General features: G+C 39.0%; 1 protein-coding gene across 28 annotated transcripts in view; it reads right to left on the bottom strand.

The window, feature by feature from the left end:
• Nrxn3 (neurexin 3) overlaps positions 1-21,193 on the bottom strand; it is a 1,637,399-nt gene that overhangs the window by 850,707 nt on the left and 765,499 nt on the right. For all 28 annotated transcript variants that reach the window (XM_052738656.1, XM_052738661.1, XM_052738645.1 and 25 more), the window contains one exon: positions 1,377-1,496. In XM_052738656.1, coding sequence (XP_052594616.1) covers positions 1,377-1,496 — 120 coding nt within the window. The remainder of the gene's footprint in view (positions 1-1,376; positions 1,497-21,193) is intronic.

Here is a 21,193-nt window from a genome sequence, read left to right as displayed (position 1 = left end):
ACTACGATTATAGATTCTAGAAGTACTGAAGCTCAGGCTCATAAATTAAAATTAAATTTTAGGACCCACTGTCACAGAACATTTTTGATGAAAAGGGCCTTAAAAAAATCACAAAAGTTCAAGTTTAAAGATGGTGAAATGAAGAAAAGGAGATTTTTGTCTACCTTTCCTAAAGGCATAAAACAATTTACTGGCACTGATTATATTAAACCCAAGGCTTCTGACTGTCCCAACTCTCTTACTCTTCACAGAAGGCACCAGTGGCAGCAGCTGAGGTGGCAGACTGTATTAGACAAGAGTCAGGGACAGTGAGCGGCTTCTCAAACATCCTGCAGGGAATTAGCGTTGAGGCTAGATCAGATGACAGCAGAGTCCCAAGTCACTCTACCATGGAGTGACTTCAGCATACCATGTGCTTGGATACTAGGCTGGCGACTGACTCGGGATCGCTGCCTGATTAATTACGACTATCCATCAGAGTCCTAGAGCGAGTCCACCTTCACTAGCCACTGTCCATTTTCCCACCCCAATTCATTGCTTTCTCATCTGATGGACAATTATAATCCTACCCACCTACGTCAGAATCTCAAGACATATTCTTAACATTTTCAAATATCAGAGGTCCTTCTAATCTACTCAGTTGGTTCAATAATGGAAAGTGGGTAATTTTTGGGCACCTTTTATCTTCTGTTATTCTAGAATGTTACTGACATATAGCATGTCAGCAGGAAGCGCTTGCACATGGCGTGGGACTCTCAGTGTTCATTTACATACATATGGATGCATGCATTTACACATTGCCTTCCTAAACACAAATCTGCAGAGGATTTGCTTATTTGAGCATCACTACATGCCCAGTTCTTCCCACAACAATGCTTGACATACAGTAGGTACTTAGTGAATAATAATCGAATAAATGAAAAGATAATTAAAATAAACAGGTCCAGCACCTTCTACCACACACTCTTCTAGTATTTATTACATTCTCTGTGACCTCCTATAATTTTGGACTCCCTACTTCCTTCTATTAAAGAGTTATTTGTTAGCTAGTGGAGAGAACAGACACATGGAGGGTGACTGATCAGGCATTTTTTGATTATTAGTAACAGAGGGGTCTATATAGCTCTATGCCTGTTCTCTGGATAAACTCTACACCAAAGAGAAAGCCTGATAAGAAATGATACTGGAATAGTGGGCTAGCTGTATACTACAAGTTGAAGAAAAAGGATTGTGAAATACAGAAGAAGGGGATTCTTAGCCCTGCCTGTGCTTGTCCATAGAGAACAGGATGTGTAGCTTTCATTAAATAAACAGAAACTTTCCAAAGGGGAAATGGCAGACAAGACAGTGAAAGCAGACATCATAGCCACACTTACCCTCGGCCACGTCATCATCCACTGTCAACTTAAGGCTCTTTCCTCTCCGCACTACCCGGACAGTGTGCCACTCATTGTCATTGAGCTTCTGCCCTGCATACAGGGTCTCAGGTCCTTTGCCTAAGAATGGTGGTAAGTGTCAAAAGTTAGAACCAGTTCTCAAAGTACTGCTCAGGGCATTAAGTTTGTCAAAGCCACACTGGTGCACATGACCCAGGAGAGCCATGGATCCTACATTCACTATTCCTATAGAATCCTCTGTATCAATCTCCAAAAGCAGACATCTCCATTGAAACATGAAGGACATTCGTCCATAATGAAGGAACTAAATATCTCCTTCATGCAGAGTTATGAGGTCTTAAAATACTAAAAACACTTAATAAGATTTACAGCAATCTCTAATCAGCTGGCATTTGTTTTGCTAAGTCTTGGATATCTGAAATTTTATTTTTATTAGTCACTTGCTTCTTTAAGCATAGTACAAAAGTGTGGCTTTTACAAAATATTTACCAAGCATGTGAGAAATAACTCTTCAAGTTCTACTGCTTTAACTTGCCATTTCCACTAACCCACAGTTTATTAGAATTTAGCAACCATAACAATTGTAAAAGTAAGCAACACAATAGAAATTATGTCTAGGTTTAAACACTGTAATTAATACCCCTGGGGTAACATGAGAGGACCCAGGCTTTTCTCATTGTTCATCATCCTCCAAAAAAAGCAAAGCCAACCAACCAAACAAACAAAAAAACCCAAAAGATCCAAAGCAGGAAATAACATAAATTTCAAAATTGAACATGTACAGCTCAAAACAGTGCTTCACGTATAGTACCACTAGGTAAAGGAACAAATTAAGTTGTCTCAAGAGAACCTATGTTAAAGACAGTCAAGATGAAATTCAAGTTAAGCCTCTGAAGGGCCTGGGAAGCAAGGAATTGTGGTGTTTAACAGCAAAAGACTGCAAGACAGGGAAACACAAGGCATTAAAACGCTCCCTTTAGCAAGAGAAAAGAAATTAACTTCAGAATGTGTGTGATCATTGACCTAATATGGAAACTGGAAGACAAAGATGTCAGAGAAGCTGTGGCCATAGTCCAAGCTTCTCCTTCTAAGGCATAGAGCTCATCCATACAGAAGCTGATGATTGCTGAATGAATCAGTCAACATATGGACAGCTTTATGCTTAAAAGGACTTGAAATGTACGAAAATATGTAAGAGAACAAGCTATGATACTCTATTTTGGAAAGAAAATAGTAAAATCAGCTAGGTAGAAATCTCTAGATAATTCTAAGTTGTACCTTTTAAATATTGAGCAATTAATATTTCCAGTTTGGCTGGCTGTAAGAGTTACCAGAGGTAGTTAAAGTTTGGGATTTCTTTTTCCCTTGAAAAATAAAGGCGCTAGAGTGAAGAATTTTATTTTAATTGAACCACAAACATATTTTTTTTGGTATGTATCCACCATTCATCATGCAACTCAAATGAATAAGAATCTTGAACATTCAGTGACAAAACCCAGGTTGGATCCAGTGAATCTCAAATCCCGCACCTATGGCATGAAACGGTGTATGAATCTTAGAAGAAGAATTTGCTAACAAACAACTGTTATTTAATCTCATAATTGCCTCTTGATGTTATCCTCAATTCACCCACTAACATGGAATCTCCCCCTACATTTCAACTCACTAGACAGACCCATTCATTATCTCCTTCAACTCAAGCCTCAGATGGATGCATAGTCCCCTTGCAGACCCCTCACTAAGAGGGCATTGGGAGCAAATGGACCGTACCATGCTGGTGCTTTTTAGAAGAAGAGCAGAAGTTCTTAAAACAAACAAATCTGCCTTTGTGTTTTATGTTTTCATCCTCTTTATTCTACATACAAATGCTTTGCTAAAAGAGAGCAAAGCAAAGACGAAATTGGAGAATAGCGGCTACGGAGGCAGAACTGTTACAGATACGGGCTATTTAAAACCTCTCCTCTAAGGGAACATCTGTTCTTTAGGTAATTTTTTTCGCATTACTTAATTTTTATGATTAGGGACAAGATAAAAGAGAGAATGACAAGCGCAAACGCAGTCAGTCTGGGACAATGCTACCTAAGCCTCATGCTAGCTACAGAAATGTAAAAGAAGCTTTGTTTTGGCCCAAAGTGTTTTCAATGAAGCCAGCATTTTACAGGTACGGCATTTAAGGTATTCAGCAAACATGCATGGTGGCCAGATTCAAACACAAATGTTTAACTGTCCATTCAACTTTAAAGCATTAGAATGTGATGCCCTATAATCAAAATTGTGGAAAGATTAATGGAACTTTTCATGTCCTGCTATTTCCAACACCACTAATTCTCAGTACTCTAAGAATGGAGGGGGGGAGATGCACATTAGTTTCATTAAAATGACATGGAATCTTATCCAATATTCACTTTCATGTAGCACCCTGACAAACTTCAGTGAGCTTTTGTAAAACTCATCTTCTGGAAGTGAAGTGTCAATGGCATTTATCTTAAGCCAAAAGGTCAAGGCACCATGCTAGTAGAAAGTGATTTTTAAATCCCACTGCAAATTTCGGCAAAGTGAGAGGGGGTGTCAAGTTAACCTGAAGCTCACAAAGGAGACTCAGTTGGTAAGTAATACAAATTGATACTAACATAAGACAAAAGTTAAAACACACAAACTTAGGCTTGCAAAGCTGAAAGATCGAACCCAGGGAGGATTCCCACCCCACCCCCCAAATTGGACAGAATCGGTTAAAAAGCCAGTGAAGCAGCATCAGTCAGACAATGACAGTTGAGTTCTTTCTTGTAGATAGAGGGTGCCCCCAGAAGGAAGAAGGAAAAAGACATTGTTTAAGTTTGATTCAAAAGGAAACTACCAAGAACTAACAACCTCAGATCCATACGTGTTCTGACATTGTTGTCTCTGCAAAAAACTAAGATGATTATGATCCGAAGTTGGATACACATTGGATATATGTGTTGACGTGTTTCCCTTCTTTCACGGTGTATCCAAGAAATATTGATCTCAAGAAATCCTATGATTCTCCTAAGGCTGTTCAGATATGAGTGCTGCAGCTAAGCAGAAGAACCCAATCGACTCTCATCAGCTGACTGTCCCAGATCATGATACTTATGATGAAGACAAAAAAAAAAAAAAAAAAAAAAAAAAAAACAGGGAGAAAGAGTTCTGACCTATAGAAGTTTGTAAGAGTAGAGAGTCGAATTCTTCATTACTGAAGGACAAAGAGCCTATGATGACTGTTTGGAGTGGTACCAACAGAATGCCCTCTGGCCCTGCTACCATCTCACTAGGCATGGTCTCTTTGAGAGAAGGCTTTGCCTCATGGAACATGGACTCACTTTCTGATGAGTGGACAACAGAGAACAAGAAATAGCAGCTGAAAAACACCAGACAGACTCTTTTCTTGAACCCCCATAGTAACCCAAGAGAAGCGCCAGACCTTTAAGCACTAATAATAAAATCAAAACAAAACATTAGAATAAAAATCACTGCTGGATCCTTGGAGGAAGATGACACTCAGATATCAGAAAAGTCTCCCCTCTCTTGGCAGACCCGCCCACGGTGAACTTTAGTTTCATCATTTTTAATCTAGTTAGGCTTTTTAGAAAACAGACTACATTGTATAATTTTGCAGAACAATATAGCCATGAAAACTACAGGTTACCCCCAATACTCATGACATCTCCAAATTAAGCTAAACCTGTTGGTTTTGCTCATATGCAGGCAGTAGAAATTCCTTCCATCGGCCACAAAGGGCTGTTTCCAAAAGTGGAGGGGAACGTTCAGGGACATTTGATTGTGTCAGGGAGGAAAGGGGTGGCCAGCATGACTTTTCTTCACTTGAATTTGTGTAAAAGAGAAAATGATACCTTGGTTTCCCTAGGAGCCATGTTCCACATGAGTCTAAAAGAAAGCCTTACAATACGCTAAAAACATAAAAATGTCTCTCTTAAAAAGGTCTATATGATTCTATATCTATATGGTATGGCAAATGGATGTGCAAATCATTGCATTAGATAAAAGCAAAACAAAGACATTGATCAAGAAAACACTTACCTTTATTCTGTCAGCATCTAGCTGTGACAAGTATTCTACTGAGCCCAGAGCAACACAAAGTTTCTATTGCCCATCCTTCCCAGAGAAAACAGATTATTTAGGAGTAAAGCAAAGACAAACAAAGGAATTTAAGGAGGAGAATAGGGACAGGGAAGCATTTTTATTTTCTGCCTAGAAAATCCAAAAAAAGGTTGAGGCAGTGTCTGGTTCGCCTTTGTAAGTATAAACGTAGCAGATTTCCACAAACTCATTTCTAAAGCATGCATTCTCCTAGGAAAACAATTGTAAACCAGATTATATAAAACTACTGTAGCAAAACAGCTGGACTATATTACTTCATTTTCACCAAAATCCTCAAGCTTCACGGGTAGCTGAGTAACTGCCCATAACAGATACAGAAGACACAGTGATCTCAGAGTAAATCTTCTATGGGGAGTCTCTCAGTGAGGTGTCAAGAAGGCAAATAATCCAACTGTACAGCCTGAGCACATGCACCATGTTAGAGAACCAGATTCTCTAACTTTCCAGGGAGCCCAGCACAAGTAACATGTTCAGCAACAGACTGTCCATTCTCTTTTAGGGGCTGTCCATCAACCTCAGTACTTCCTGGGCTAATGGTACATGCCTACTCACCTGTGACAGTGTATTAGGGGACTGTCTACTACAAAGTTTAACAAGGTTAATGAGGAACAGTGAGGCCATGCAACCAATGCGATACTGAGGATAAGATAAGGAAAATGGAAAAGATGCTTCACGAGGCTTGCTGTCTAGTTACAGGCAAGGAAACCTGAAGTGCCACAAATTAAGGACTATGACCTAAGTCTTGAGAGAGCTGAGGTCTTTAAGTTTAGAGGGCATGGGGTCCTTGTGCTCACAGATAATCACTAGAGAGACCAAGAATGTTAGATAGGCAGGATTGTCTCTTAAAGGAAGGTATGTATAACCTATTTTCTGCACAGAAGGCTAAGAATGGATATAGTTAGTAGCCTAGTGACCTGTGCTATCGATAGAACTAGGCTACACTCAAATCCCTCAGACTATTGTTTATCCAAGATTCTTTCTCCCTAGACCTTTATCTTGAACATTGTTTCTCAGTCAATAGTACCCAGCCTTACGGGAGATGTCACATGTACTTCACAATAGTCTCGGTGACCTCTGTGCTATCTGTAGGGCCAGGCCACTCCTGACTCCTCACACACAATGCTGGATGGAGTTACAAGCCTGGCTTTTGTTTTTTTTTTTATTAGTTACAAACATGATGCTTGTTTTTCTTCAAGAAAAATAATGAGTAAGGTATTGAAAAATCCACACATGGCAGACAAAAACAAACAAACAAAAATGAACATATTGGCAAATAGCAGTGCCCAATAATAGTATTCTTAAAAAATGTTAAGATGTAGGTGAAGGAACTGAGCTCTGATAATCAGTTTAATGCTGAGAAACCTTTCAAAGCATTCCACCTTAGAGGTCTCTAGAGTTGGGGTTTCTGACTTGTAAAACAGTGACTATAAATAAATGTTAAGATATAAAGACCTCATACAAAAATCCCAAGACATTCATGTTCAGGATAAAGAGCCTAAAAGTATGTAAGATTTTGTAACATGAGCACTTTTACTATCAAACAGTACAGTTTTAACGTCTGACCTAGCGTTGGAGTGGCCATCATAGAAAGCATCATCTCTCCATTTCTCCATCATTTGCTTCTCCACACATCTGAGAAGCAACATCAGTGCTTCGCAACTGCCATACTTACATCTCAGTGACTTCCATAACATTTACCATTCAACCTTTTCTTTTTTGTTTGTTGTGTGTGTGTGTGTGTGTGTGTGTGTGTGTGTTTTTCATGACAAGGTTTCTCTGTGTAGCTTTGTGCCTTTCCTGGATCTCACTCTGTAGATCAGGCTGGCCTCGAACTCAAAGAGATCCACCTGCCTCCGCCTCCCCAGTGCTGGGATTAAAGGTGTGCACCTCCACCTTTTCTTATCACACTTTGAGAACTCCCATGGCCCATGGAGGCAAAATTTCTAGGGACAGTGACACCCTATATTAGTGGTTCTTCCTAATGCAGCAACCCCTTAATACAGTTCCTCATGTTGTGGCAACTCCCAACCATAAAATTATTTTCATTACTACTTCACAAGTGTAATTTTGCTACTGTTACAAATTGTAATATAAATATGTGACATGTAGATGGTCTAAAGTAACCCCTGTGAAAATATTGTTTGCTACCCAAAGGGTTTGTGGTCCACAGGTTGAGAATAGCTGTCCTATAGCATATTGGTTTCTTATTCGGGGTTTGGGGATTTGAACTTGAGTCCTCATGTTTGCACAGAAAGTATTCTTAATCAGTGAGCTATGTCCTAATTTAAATTTTAACAATTATTCTGGCTGCAATTGGATCCAATGGACCAGAGGCCAGTAACACACAGAAGGGAATCTTTTAGGAAGTTGTTAAAGGCAGGAGGTGAAAGTGACTTAGACTAAGGACATTAGTTGGAATAGAAGTCATGAGATTTGTTGCGCATTTCCAAAGCAGGTTCAACAAGACCAGGAAACTGATTTAGAAAGTAGGTTAGGAATGGGAGAAGAAGGATAAGGAGGCAACATAGAAATCATTGTTACTCCTTGACTTAACTCTGAGAATCTGAGTAGATACAAGCTCAGCTAGAAAAGGAAAGTTTCCTAGAAAAGTGAGGCACATTTGACCTAACAGAAGCTTGTGAGAATCGTGGTTCAAATATCCCAAACCCATGGAAATGCAGGTGCATTAGCTCACACCTACTAACTCCACGTTCCCACAGTGGGTCTAGTCAGTTCACTGATTGCCTGACTTTTGTATAGCTTTAGCTTGTACCTTAGGCTACTACTGTCTATCAATATTGTAAGATTGTTAGACTACTGAGAGCTCACTTCTCTCTTCCTTCCCTCCTTCCTGCTCATCTCTTCCTCCTTTTATTTCCTACATGATTTCAGTTAGGACTCTAGCCCATTACTTCTTGCCACTAAGAGGAACAAAGCAAACACTGTACCTTACTCGGCAGGATTTGTACATTGTGACCTGACCACGGGGTAAAATGAACTCATAGGTCTCAACTTAGAGCACAGAGCTTCTCCACTTTGAAATGGAGCGAACCTAGGGAGATAGATTTCCAAAGAAATAAATGGCTCCCCAAAAGAGGAGAAGGAATTTTGTTCCAAGTTTACTGCAAAACATCTAACATAAGCCATAAATCTGCAGCATGAACAGCAGTGGTGAGCTGAGGAACAATAGGTTCAAGGTTCCTCGTGATAATCTCTCCCCATGAAGCCACTTTTCAAGGGATAAAGCAATTTGCTCAAAGATAGGAAGAAGACACCTTGGAAAACATTATTTCTACTCTTGTTTATTTAAAAATCTTCAAGTTCACTAGAATGTTTCCCACCGTTGCCCCGATATGATTCATAGATTCTGGATAATTTTAATGATTTAAGATGTTACAGTGTTCTAGGGTCTGACCATGGGATCTTCTTTTTGGCAAATAAAGTCATAGACTTGAATTATTATAATCAGGATGTTTCCTAAAACCTTTCCCCTTTCCACCTTCTAATAAGCTTTCAATTGAAGTTTATTTCCTCATCAGGAGACTTCTTTATCTTAAATGCCAAAATGAGAAAATGTAAACAAGTATGAATGGAAACATCTAGGAAATCATTACTTTTTGTCTTTGTGTGTGCATGTATGTGTGTGACATGATGTGTGTTTGAATGTCTAGGAATGTGAACATTTATGCACTGTGGAAGATATGTAGAAGTGAGTTGATAACCTTGGGTATTGATCCTCATCTTCCACATTGGTTAAAACAAGGTCTCTAGTCACCACTGTGGAAGACAGACCAGTTGGCCCACAAACTTTAGGACTTTCCTTATCTGCACCTCCCATCTCACTGTAGAAATGCTAAGTTCACAGATGTGCACTAAAACACTGCCTTGGATTCTAGATATTTGAACTGAAGTTATCACAATCACACGGCAAGCACTTTGACCACTAAGCCATCTCCCTAGACACAAATTTTGTTTTAAATGTGAATTAAAAGAGGCAAAAATGGCTGGGCAGTGGTGGCACATGCCTTTTATACCAGCAATTGGGAGGCAGAGCCAGGCAGATCTCTGTGAGTTTGAGGCCAGCCTGGTCTACAGAGCAAGATCCAGGACAGGCACCAAAACTACACTGAGAAACCCTGTCTTGAAAAACCAAAAAGAAAAAAAAAGGCAAAAATATATCTTACAATACTCACCCTCGGTTATTTTTTATAACTTTTCTATTCTTTACCCAGTCCTCCTCAGTTTTATTAAACTCTCTTAGCTAAGAGTGTTTTTCTCCCCAGTAATTCAGTTCTACTTTAACTTTGGATTATTACAGTGTCTCTTCTATTACAGGTTGGATTTTTTGATTGTTTGTTTTGTATCTACTTTAGGTCTTTGGAATAAGATTTTGTTGCCTTTATAATCTCAACAACTAAGCATCTAACCTTGAACCTAAAAGGTGTTACACACTGGAGGATGGGAAAAGTGTTCTACGAAATGTCTTCTAAACAAGACTTGGCTGTTGCCACATCACTTCAAAGCAGTTGTGGTTAATTATACAAGATCAAGCCAGTTGAAATTCCATTAGGGTGTGTACAGTTTGACTATATCACGTTTTCTGTGCCTGTGGTACATATCCAGTTAGAGGACTCTTGTAGGAAAAAAACAAAATAAAAACAATCAATCATGGACAGAGGAGGGCATCTGAAGCTCCACCCCTAGCTAAGGAGATACTAGAATTGGATGGCTGCTGGAGAATAGAGGGTCACTTTTCTCTGGGCACGTGGCCCATGCCCAATAGATGGCTTCACATCAATGTACACACAAGTGGCAATAATTGGATTCTAGGTTATTAAAAGAAATGAAATTGGGAGAGAGATGAGTGTGTGCAAAATTAGAGGCTAGCAGTGAGGGGTAGATAGGATTAACATATAGTGTATACATATGTGAGATATGAATAGAATAAATAACATAGTATAAGGTAGAAAAAAATGAACCTTGAAAATAGATGAGAAAATAAACTCTATAACCTGTCCAGGTCACACAGCAGATAAAACCTGAGTCTACCTGTCTTCAAAATCTCCTCATTGTGCTACACTTGTTCCCACAGATTCTCCATGTTTATACTAGGAGCTAACCAGTCTGGGAGGAGTCAATCAAGACTGGGTAGAGATATTGAGGAAATGAGAGAATATTGTATTGCAAATAAATAATAAATAAAAATAAATAAGAAACAGAAAATACATTTTCAGAGTGTTAATGAAGAGTAGGAAACAGTGGCACAAATGCTGTAGGGGTAACCAACTGCTTTCTGATGGGCTGCCAGGCCTATTCTACAGGAAGAAATGTATGTCTGATACTGTAAATCTGTTCAAGAACCCATGCTTTGGAAGCCCAGGGGTCCCAGGAGTAAACCTGCTACTATTTTCCTGCTAAATGGACATTGTATGAAACTGTCCTATTATTTAGAGATATATCTATCTCGAAACCCACAGATTAGTACAACTGTTAGTCAGTCCTCAGTAGAGAAGTTTCTTTGTGCAGTGGAGAGTGGTTCATACAGAAACTCACAACTGCCTAAAGAACAGAGAAGAAGTGTCTGCAGAGTACTTAGCCACAAAAGCGATGATATATCACACCTTTGTCCCTCAAGGCTCAGGGACCATCATGGAAGAAGGGCGAGAAGGATCAAAAAAGCTCGAAATTGGGAAGGATTAAACAATATATTCTGGACCTCACAGGTCCACTGTCCTACTGAACTCATAGAAGAGATGTTTGCCTCCACAAGATCAATCCAGTCAACATTCAAGCTTAAAGCAGGAAAGGCCTCAGAAGCCCCAATCTCTGAGGAGCGATTGACAGGTAGTTGATGGCTGCTGAGGGATGGAGAGCCACTTTTCTTTAAGAGTATGGTCTCTGGCAGCTCAACCATGCTCCAGTGGATGTATCCACACCCATGAGTAAGTGGCCAACACAAATTAGAGTCAGTGGGTTATAAAAGAATTTTAAAAGGTCACCAAATTTGACAGGGTGAGAGACAGGGAGTATATCTATGAGAAGCAAAGGTGAATATGATCAAAATACATTGTGTACCCATATGAAAATCACAACAGAATTAGTAAAAATATTATACTAAAATATTTTCAGATGAAAGCTGCAGACATAGCACATATAACTCATTAGTAAAACCAAAAGAAGTTAGTGGATCTTCTAGTAATGAAGGTGGGGGTTTAAAATATGACCATATTTGTGAGCATTTGCAGGAGATCCTTTTGGTTCCTGAAATCATACCCCCTTAGCTAGCCTCAGATTTCAGCCACAGCAGCAGGTGACAGCTATGAAGAACTACATATAGTCCAATGGTCCCTCACCACAAGGAGAATCATCCTGTGGACCTTCAGAGTGTCTTTGTTACAACCAAAAAGGAAGAGCAGGGCAACAGTACACAAAAGAAGATCATCAAACACTAATAGGTAGATGGAGCTAATAGATGAATACCCCATCTTCCTATGTTCTACGCAGACAAGCCTGGAAGTAATTCATTGGAATCTCCCCAGCTCCACACCTGGGCAACGCCACCAACGGTGATCTTTCCAACAGGTACTCCTATAGATGTTTATTCTCACACCACTAACTGCTCAATATGAAATGGAAACTATAATTTTGGGATATTGATTAAAAAATAGGCAAATGTAGCACAAATGTCATGGTGGTAACCAACTCTCTCTAGTCCTTCTCTCCAGATCTTGAAGTTTACTCCAAACTATTAATACATCTCTGATACTATCTAGTTGTTTGTCTCAGATTCTGCTCTCAAGATAATTCAAATCAGCACAAGTCATGTAGCACTCAATCATTTGCTATTCAGTAACTCAAATGTTATCATGTAATGGGATAAGTAGCATCTATTGCCTCTAATGTAATTCAGATAGGTTGACTTGCCCAAAGCCATAAATCCATTAAAATATTAAATTAAATGAATAGTATGAAGTTTCTGACTCCACAGGTGGAATTCTCCCTATAAACTCATGTATTAGCTGTCTACGAAGCTATCAAACACATAGAAGTCTTGAGTCCATGAAGCCCTCAGAAAACAGTGCTATTTACACAGTGTAAATACTATAGTTGTAAATGGCAAAAGCCAACCAACTCATGAACTTAAAAGGGAATAGTATGCATCTCAAAGGTGATCCCATAAATCCCATGTGAATCATAGAGGTCTTTTGAAAACATGAGCATAGTCTTTCTTAAGTAGCTTGAGTCTGTTATATGCAGAAATTCCACCCAGGAATGAGAGTTGCAGCTCTGAGCTCAGTACCCTGAGAACCTTCAAGTTCCATCGGTTTGTACAGATCTAGTATTTTCTGAATGAGGGACTTTATTCTTATTGTAAAGATATAGTTGTTGGGTTTTAAAACCATTCCAAGACAGAGTTCAGTGGATCTGGGATTTCCAGACACCTTGTCATGTTTGTAGACTCTCCTTTCCAAGACAGAAACTACTAAATCTAAGTTAAGGGGAGAAGAAGAAATTGTAACCTATCTTTTGGGGATTATTAAAAAGTCTATCGACTCATGAGCTTGATGACATTAGCAGATTACCCACTGAGAACACAAGAAATAGCCACATGATAAATAATGTTATCATCTAGGTATACCCTCCTAACTTCTTAAAATTTGACTTGTGCAAGGGGATATTGGGGGTTGTGAGTTGACAGTATTGTTATCCCATTCAGGTCCTAGCTCACTAAAGTGATGGTCTTTCCCTTATCTGAAGTAAGATCTATACAGGATTGGAAATATCAGAAATTTTAGCTCCCTACCTGAGTAGAAATATCACTTTTTCACATCTTCTAAAATTAAACTCACAAAGCAAGCACATGAAGGAAAAATTAAAAGCAAAGCATCAATAAAACCAATTAAGACTATTTTAATTCAAATGTTGCCTCTGTCTAGGTAAGATCTCAGTGCAGCCCTGTGGCCATAGGCAAGGCACACCCACAACTACCTTGGAAATACCACTATTGTCCATGTGCTCTCTGTCTTTTGTGCAACAGTCTTTGTAAAGCATGTAGTTAACCTTTGAACTGTAACTGCTTTATCTATGAGCTGTAGATTCCTGAATAAGATGGGACACCAAGCAGAAGAAAAATGCCTGCTCCCAAAGAGGGTAAAATCACATTTTTCAACCCAGGATGAAAAAGGAAGATGAGTTAAATAATAAATTCAGGAAGGCAGGTGGGGATAGATCAGAGACATAGTATATGTGCAAGTACATATGCAAGACCTTTTATGCAATCCAGTCTCACAGGAGAAAATTTCAGGAATTAACCATATGGGCAATGTGGGCTAGTACCAAGTAGAATGATGAAAAGGATGCCACAATCTTCAAGGATCTCACAATCCGCTGGGGAGGCAGCAAAGGAAGTAAACATTCAGATTTAACAAGTACAGAGCTGTGGCTGGGCTCTTAGTCAACCTAAAATCCTGAGTTATCAACTCTCCATTTCCCCTCAGATTTCTTACACAGGTTTGCATAGAACCTGTAAAACATTGACCAAGACCTAAGTATCCTATTATTCTCAACTCTTTTTAATATTTATAAATTTTTGTTTGCATGTGTGACTATGTACCACTTGCATGCTTGATGCCAACAGAGGTCAGAAGAGGTCACCAGATTCCCTGTAACTGGAGTTATAGTAGGTTGGTAGCCTCCATGTGGGTTCTCAGAAGCAAACTGAGTCCTCTAGAAGAGCAGTCAATTCTCTTAAACACTGAGCCATTTTTCCATCACCTATTCTCAAATCTTAATAGCACCATTCTTGGGTAATACTCACATTTTCTTACAGGGCACTGGCCTCCAAACACATTTCTGAGTTCTTTGCAAACATTAACTTATTACTTGCATCAATCCCATAAGGTTGGTATGGTTGATTGTACCGTTTTCCTAACATTTGCTATCCCTTCCTATCAGCCCTTTTCTGGAAGATCCATCCTTTCTAAGGGATTACATTTCTCGTCTCATTATTTCAGACATGCTGTGTGATTTGTTTCACACAGCTAAGGAAAGGAAAATGACTTGGACCACTTGGAAAGTTTAAGAGCTACCATTAGCTATTTTCCTTTTGCCACAAATTTAAGCTGTGACAGACTGGGACTACTTCCCAGAGTCTAGAAAAAAAGAAAGCACCATAACAAAACTGACAGATGTTAATGGTGGTAGTGGTGTGACATAACACTCTACACTTTTAAGCTTGTATAAGTTTGTATAGACATATTTCTCACTGTAGCAGAACCAAGTCATGCTGACTGTTACACAAATCCAGCTAAATACCCATATTATGGAAATAAGGCAATTTCCCAAAGATATACAAGGATTATTAATTTACATGTTTAGATTTGAACTTGAGTAGACTAGATCTATTTTGCCCATAACTCCTATGCTATTGAGCCCCTGTCAAACTAGAGAATCACCAAAGACATTTTTTTTAAAGCATAAAATTAAACCTCAGAATGAAAAAGTTTGTGCATGAGCTACAGGACCAAGATTATGAAACTAAGAAATCAATACATACAACACATATAACCTTAATCTCTTGGTGGGTAGAAGTTGAATAAGGTAGAGGGAAAAAAGAAACTGAAATAAGATGAGAAAAAAAGAAACCTGCAGAGAAAATTATAGAGGAGAAACAGATTAGAAAAAAAAATCTTATTATTTGTCAAATTGTTCAGAAAGAAATCTCTCTACTGAAAAAACAGAACTCTTGGGGTCTTTACCTTTATATTACTTCCAGAACACACAATACATAGAATGTGTAGAAACAAGTATTTTAGAAATAACATTCTCATTTCGTCACTGTAAAAATGCCCTCTGTGACCTATATAGAAGGACAAGTGTCACACTTCTCTCATGCAGCATCTTCTGTAGGGTTGGAATAGTCCTGCCAACTAGATTTCATGTTTTTCAGACATCTTAAGGAGTCTCCATGGCCAGTGGGTTCTCACATTTAAAATTTCATAACAAGCATGAGTAGATAATTTAGAAAATCTGATTCTAGGGCTCCAGGCTCAGGGTGGCTGACTCAGGAGATCAGAGTTCTTTGAATGACATTTTACCAAGATCCAGGTATTTGTGACACAGGTTGTAAAAGTTTTCTTAGATTATTATGGCAGAATAACACACACAGTCAATGACTATGGCAAAACAGATGTATTTTCCCCCAGGTCTGGAGAGAAGAAATCTGAAATCATAGGGTCATGAATGTTGTAGAACCTTTCTTTGACAATTTCTGTGTTTGGTGGGTGCTATCAACCCTCAGTGTCCCTTGGGTTGTAGGTACATAACCTTAATCTCTACCTCTTTCCCCATATGGCCTTCTCTTTGATGGTCAACTGTCATTCCATTTAGAAACTAAGTCTAATTCAGATGAGCTTGTCTCACCTGATTACATCACTTCTAAATAAGGGCATATCCTATGGATGAAGGTGAAGTTTAGGCGACACTGTGCAACCCTCTATGTAGGTGATTCTCTGACCATATTTTGGGAAACTGGAGAACAAGTAAATAAACAAATTCTTCAGTTTATTGAATTGAGATTGCAAGGGTCCTGAACCTTATGAAAGAACTTACCAATAACCATGTAAATAGAAGCTAAGGTCTTACTCCCCAACCAGTGCTCTTTGCTCTATAAACTGCTTCCTGTGGTTTTAACAGATGGGCTCCTGCATTCTAGCAGGCTCCACTTCATTAGAAAATATTTGTTTCACGATAGTAGCTACACTTCCTCCCAACCCAATCTTTCACTGACAAGGAAGCTCTTGCATTTTCTTTTCACTATTCTCTTCCATTCTCTTGCCCTTGACCCCTGGTTGTCTATCCCCTAGTGTTGTAAACTGTCTCCTCACGCAGGTATCTCTCCAACTAGAATCAAGGTACTCTCTAGGTTGGGACAAAATTTCTCTCCGTGCATCCTTGCACTCGGGATTCTTATTACATGAATGAATGAAATCCCTTATTGCACCCATAACCGTTAACCCAAAACTTTCTTGCCATTACCATAGTAAAAGACCCCCAGGACTAGGTATGGAGCTGAGTGGCAGAACCCCAAGTTCGATCATCGGTGCTATGTGAAAATGAGAGTGAGACTTTAGTACTCTGGCCAAGACCAACTTGCTTAAACTCGCCCTTCACATCCCTTTCTCCATTCTCCAGAGTCTCATTTTAATAAACATCTTCTCCTTCCTCTGCTTTTAGGTCCATCTGTTCCCTATTCCCTTTAGCCATTCCCAAACCCCACCCACTCACAGCAGCCCTCTGGAAGCTGCCTCTTCTACTTACTTCCTCTCTCCATTCACTCTGGCACTTCCATGTGGTCCACACTACAGAGCACATCCTCTCAGATCCCTCCAACTCACTGTCTGCTCTGGAGTGCCCTTCTACCCTCCTTCATCCTCTCTTGGTACCTTTCACTAGCTAGTTACCTTCTATGATTTCCTAAAGCTATATAAATCCCCAAATTCACGGATATCTTCTGATGTTTTCTATCACCACCAGACTTCACCAGTCACCCCCATCTTTCCTGCTGAAACTGTCTCATGGGCTTTCCACATTTGGAACTTGGATCTCCCCAACACCTTCCTTTTCTTCTGCATGTTAGTTTGGTGTTCCTTGAAGTTCTACTACTGACTGTTCTCATTTCCTTCATGTGCTTCTTGAAACTTCCATCAAGGGACCTCAACTATAATTTGATTTTTGGTTTTCTCTTTGCTAACCTTTATCTCTCATATCTCAACATCGTTGTTATTTCTTGGACATCATTTTGTTGTTGTTGTTTTGGTTTTTTGGTTTTTGGTTTTTGGGGGTTTTCTTTGTTTTTTGTTTTGTTTTGTTTTTCTTGAGACAGGGTTTCTCTGTGTAGTTTTGGTGCCTGTCCTGGATCTTGCTCTGTAGACCAGGCTGGCCTCAAACTCACAGAGATCCGCCTGCCTCTGCCTCCTGAGTGCTGGGATTAAAGGCGTGCGCCACCGCTGCCTGGCTAGACACTGCTTTTATCTTAAAATCTTCTCTCACATCAAGCATTATATATAAGATTATGCACTTACAACACTATATTCATTTTTGTTTTTTATTGTTTTATGTGACTACAACTATTTCCCCATTCTAGTTATATGTGAAAGAATTTTTTTGGTTCTGAATTCTACACTGAAGAAAATTAATTCACTAACCTTAGTGAATTTGTTAGTTCTATTTCTTGAGGGGTACTAGAGATTTTTCCAGCTGTCTATTACTCACTGGAGATCCCTTGGCCAGGAGCACAGGTTTGGTGTAAAGGCAGGAAGAGTTAAGAGATAAGGCTCACAAAAATAATAAGGGGGAAAAAATTAATCAAGAGCAGGAATTTAGAATATTGTAAGTTGGTAACAAGCTAGTTGGTGAGGAAGAAGATGACCATTTTGAGTAGAAGAATTGGGGGCAGAAATGTTTGAAATGAAAACAGTGGTTATTTCACATTTGGAGAAAATAAATTTGTGTGTCCTGTTGTGGTGACTCATGCCTGTCTAAGACCTCAGTGTCTTATCACCTACTAAGATTCAAGACAGGCCATTCTGGTCTCAATAAGCAGACTATTTCCCCACAAATTATGAAGTGAAATGGGTTTCAAAGACCATGAGGCTTCAAAATGTACTGATTTTTATGTTTCTGGTCTAGCATGTTGAAAAGATGATTGTTCAAAGTACATTCAAATGAAACCTATTTAAAAGGCAGCTAACAGGCATCAGAATTGAAATTCAAATTGTGAACTATCCCACATTCTCTAAAACAAACTGGGAGAAAAAATGGCTATGTATTCAAAATGGTTATATGTACACATCATATTAAAATAGCCATTTGAGGCTACACGCCTTTTATGGAAGCACAATCCTATCACATCAGGGTGATTGTAATCTCATCCATTGCTCTTAGTATCAGAGAACAAATCTGGACACCTGGCATGGTGTACAGTAAACACCTAAAATATTTGTACCATGTGTTACTATTAATTGGCAAAGAACATCTACTTGACAAAAAAATTAAAAGCAGGAGCAAGTGGTCAGTTGGAGGGGTAGACTTATTAGGAGAAATGAGGGTAAAGAAATACCTGTTAAGAACTGAATTTAAGGATTAGTACAAAGTACCCCCTTTTGATAAGAACAAACATCCATCCAATGTTTTCACATTACCTATTATGTATTTGTTACCAAATATTCATTAACTTGATAACTCATTAAGTACCTATTGCTCATTTGTGACACTAGATTTGGGCTACCAGCTTGGGATGAAAGAAGGCATAATGACTCCCAGGATCAAAGTTACTTGAAGTCTAACAAAGAAGACAACCATTTACAACAGTAATGTGCCCCTCTAAGTGCTCTATTATTACTATGTAGTCTTCAAAGTGTACTTTAGGAACACAAAGAAAGGGAGAAAGAGTGTGTGTACATGTATGTGTGCACATGTATTGCATATATGCCTAACTTTTGATTTCGGAGTGGGATTAGGAGTACAGTGATGTTCAAATGAGAATTCTTAGAGAATACTCCACAAAGGATGAGCAGGGAGCTAGATAGTCAAGAGATGAAGAAGAATCCCTGAATGCAGAGGTGAAGAGGGTTGGACAAGTCCAAGGAATAGTGTGTTATTTTAGATGATGAGGAAAGGGGACATTTTCATGGCAGGTGATGAATCTAAAGGAGTAGCCAGGAATATGATTTGGACCTCCATGCTGTGCTAAAAACTTTATTTTATCCTCTACACCATCAGGAGTTTGCAAAATACCTTAACAAGCTATAATGAGTGTTGGTTGTATTCTTTAGGCTTTAATGTTGGTATGGCAAACAACAAAACAAACAGTATGAGTGTAAAACTCCTATCAGGTATAAAGATTAGAGAGCAAACAGTAACATTAAGACATGTTAAACACAGAGAACACAAAGCAGCATCTGTGTTGAACAAAGATAAAAAGGGAGTAGAACAAACAGGAAGTTACTTGCCCATAAGAATGAGCAGAAGCACCAAATAAACCCTCAACACTTACGAAGTTCAATGTGTAATTGACAGCTGTCATTCCTAAATGATGAACCCAATAATGGTACTCATTCTGGTCTTAATTCTAGTTCCTACCCACCTTGCTTGAGATATGCTAACAAAACTTACGTTCGGTGATCATGTTTACTAGCAAGCCATTGCTACTGGCAGATATACTTGACCCCGTTGCTTTATTGGGAAATGAAGTGGTGGCCCCAGATTTCTTCCAGTGGTCTCTTAACCTCATTCTAGTTCTTGTAAACCCTTCTCTCAATATCAGGGAAGGATGTTTGGGCAGAGCATGAACTGAGACATAGAAATACTATGTAACCAAGATTCAGATGGTGTATGCTTTATATCCACACCATACTATCCTAAAAGTGTTTATCTGTTTCTTATCTTCTCATTTTCTTGCTTTTTTCTCTGAGCTTTAGATGGTTATATGGTTTATGTGGTTCTTGTCATTGTTAAAGGACAGCTGACTCCATTTTCTTTTTAGATAAACAATATTAGACTTTGATCATGTCCTTAACTAGAGGTCAACTTTTTTCACTGTTTCTTCCTCAATGATCTTGTGAATAATACATTGTAAATTTTTCCATTGTTCTCAGAATTGACTGACCATAAGACGTTTCATGGTAGTTAACTGTCTGACCATAAACCCCTAACATGTACCTTTCCTATGATCATAAAAATAACTGCAAATTTCCACTTTTAATTATTTGCTTGCTTGGTATAAAGAGACTACTCTACCTTTAATCCGGTCTGTATTCATTCTCTTACTATATAGGAAAATATGGCATGGCCATTATTAAATTTTCACTTTGCAACATCTCGGTGTTAGTTCCTGGTTTTTGACACCATGACATAATAACCATATGATTATCGTCTTCATTTGGTCTATAAACTATTTAGTTACATGAATTCTGGAGAAACCGGACTGGGTGTACTTGGAATATCAAGGTGATTTCCTACATGTCACCGTGAACAGGGATGGACTCGATCTAATTATTGCCTTAGAACAAAACAAAACACTCTGCTCCAGATATGTGCAACCCTGCCATTGAAGCATCACCCTGTCATCTGCAACATTCAAACTCAAGAACTACCCAGTAGAGTAAAAACAAGAAAAAGGCATAAAACCCCTCAAAATATTGTAAGTAAATATATTGCATAGTCCTGTATGGGGCCACATTCATATATGTGGCCGCTGGTATGAATGATACAGGTATGAATACCCAACTCTTCAACTGTAAATCCTACAAGGCTGAGAAGTGAGGTTAAAGACACAGAGACAATTCTCCGATGCCTTGTCTAGTCAAAGGTAGGCAGCATACCTTTCCTAGAGCTTTCAATACGATCCAGAAGCTACAGCACACACAGGAAAAAATGCCCCCAAGAAATTAAATCTTTTGTTGTTAAATCAAAATAAACTCAACTACAAAGCAAAGTCTACCTGGGGCGGCGGGGGGAACCAATTCTAAGATCAAGTAAGAAAGGCTGAGATTTCTGCATATCCACCTCGACTTATTCACCCTTGCAGGTACATAGTGGAGTTGGGAGGCCTTGAAGAGAGAGTCTAGGATTACAACCGGGTTCCCTAAGTGCTGCTG

This window comes from Peromyscus californicus, unplaced genomic scaffold (assembly GCF_007827085.1).
Source record: "Peromyscus californicus insignis strain IS unplaced genomic scaffold, ASM782708v3 Scaffold_15__1_contigs__length_86483966, whole genome shotgun sequence".
Taxonomy (NCBI): domain Eukaryota; kingdom Metazoa; phylum Chordata; class Mammalia; order Rodentia; family Cricetidae; genus Peromyscus; species Peromyscus californicus.
The sequence above is the reverse complement of the archived record's forward strand: the minus strand, read 5'-3'. Positions and strand labels throughout refer to the sequence as shown.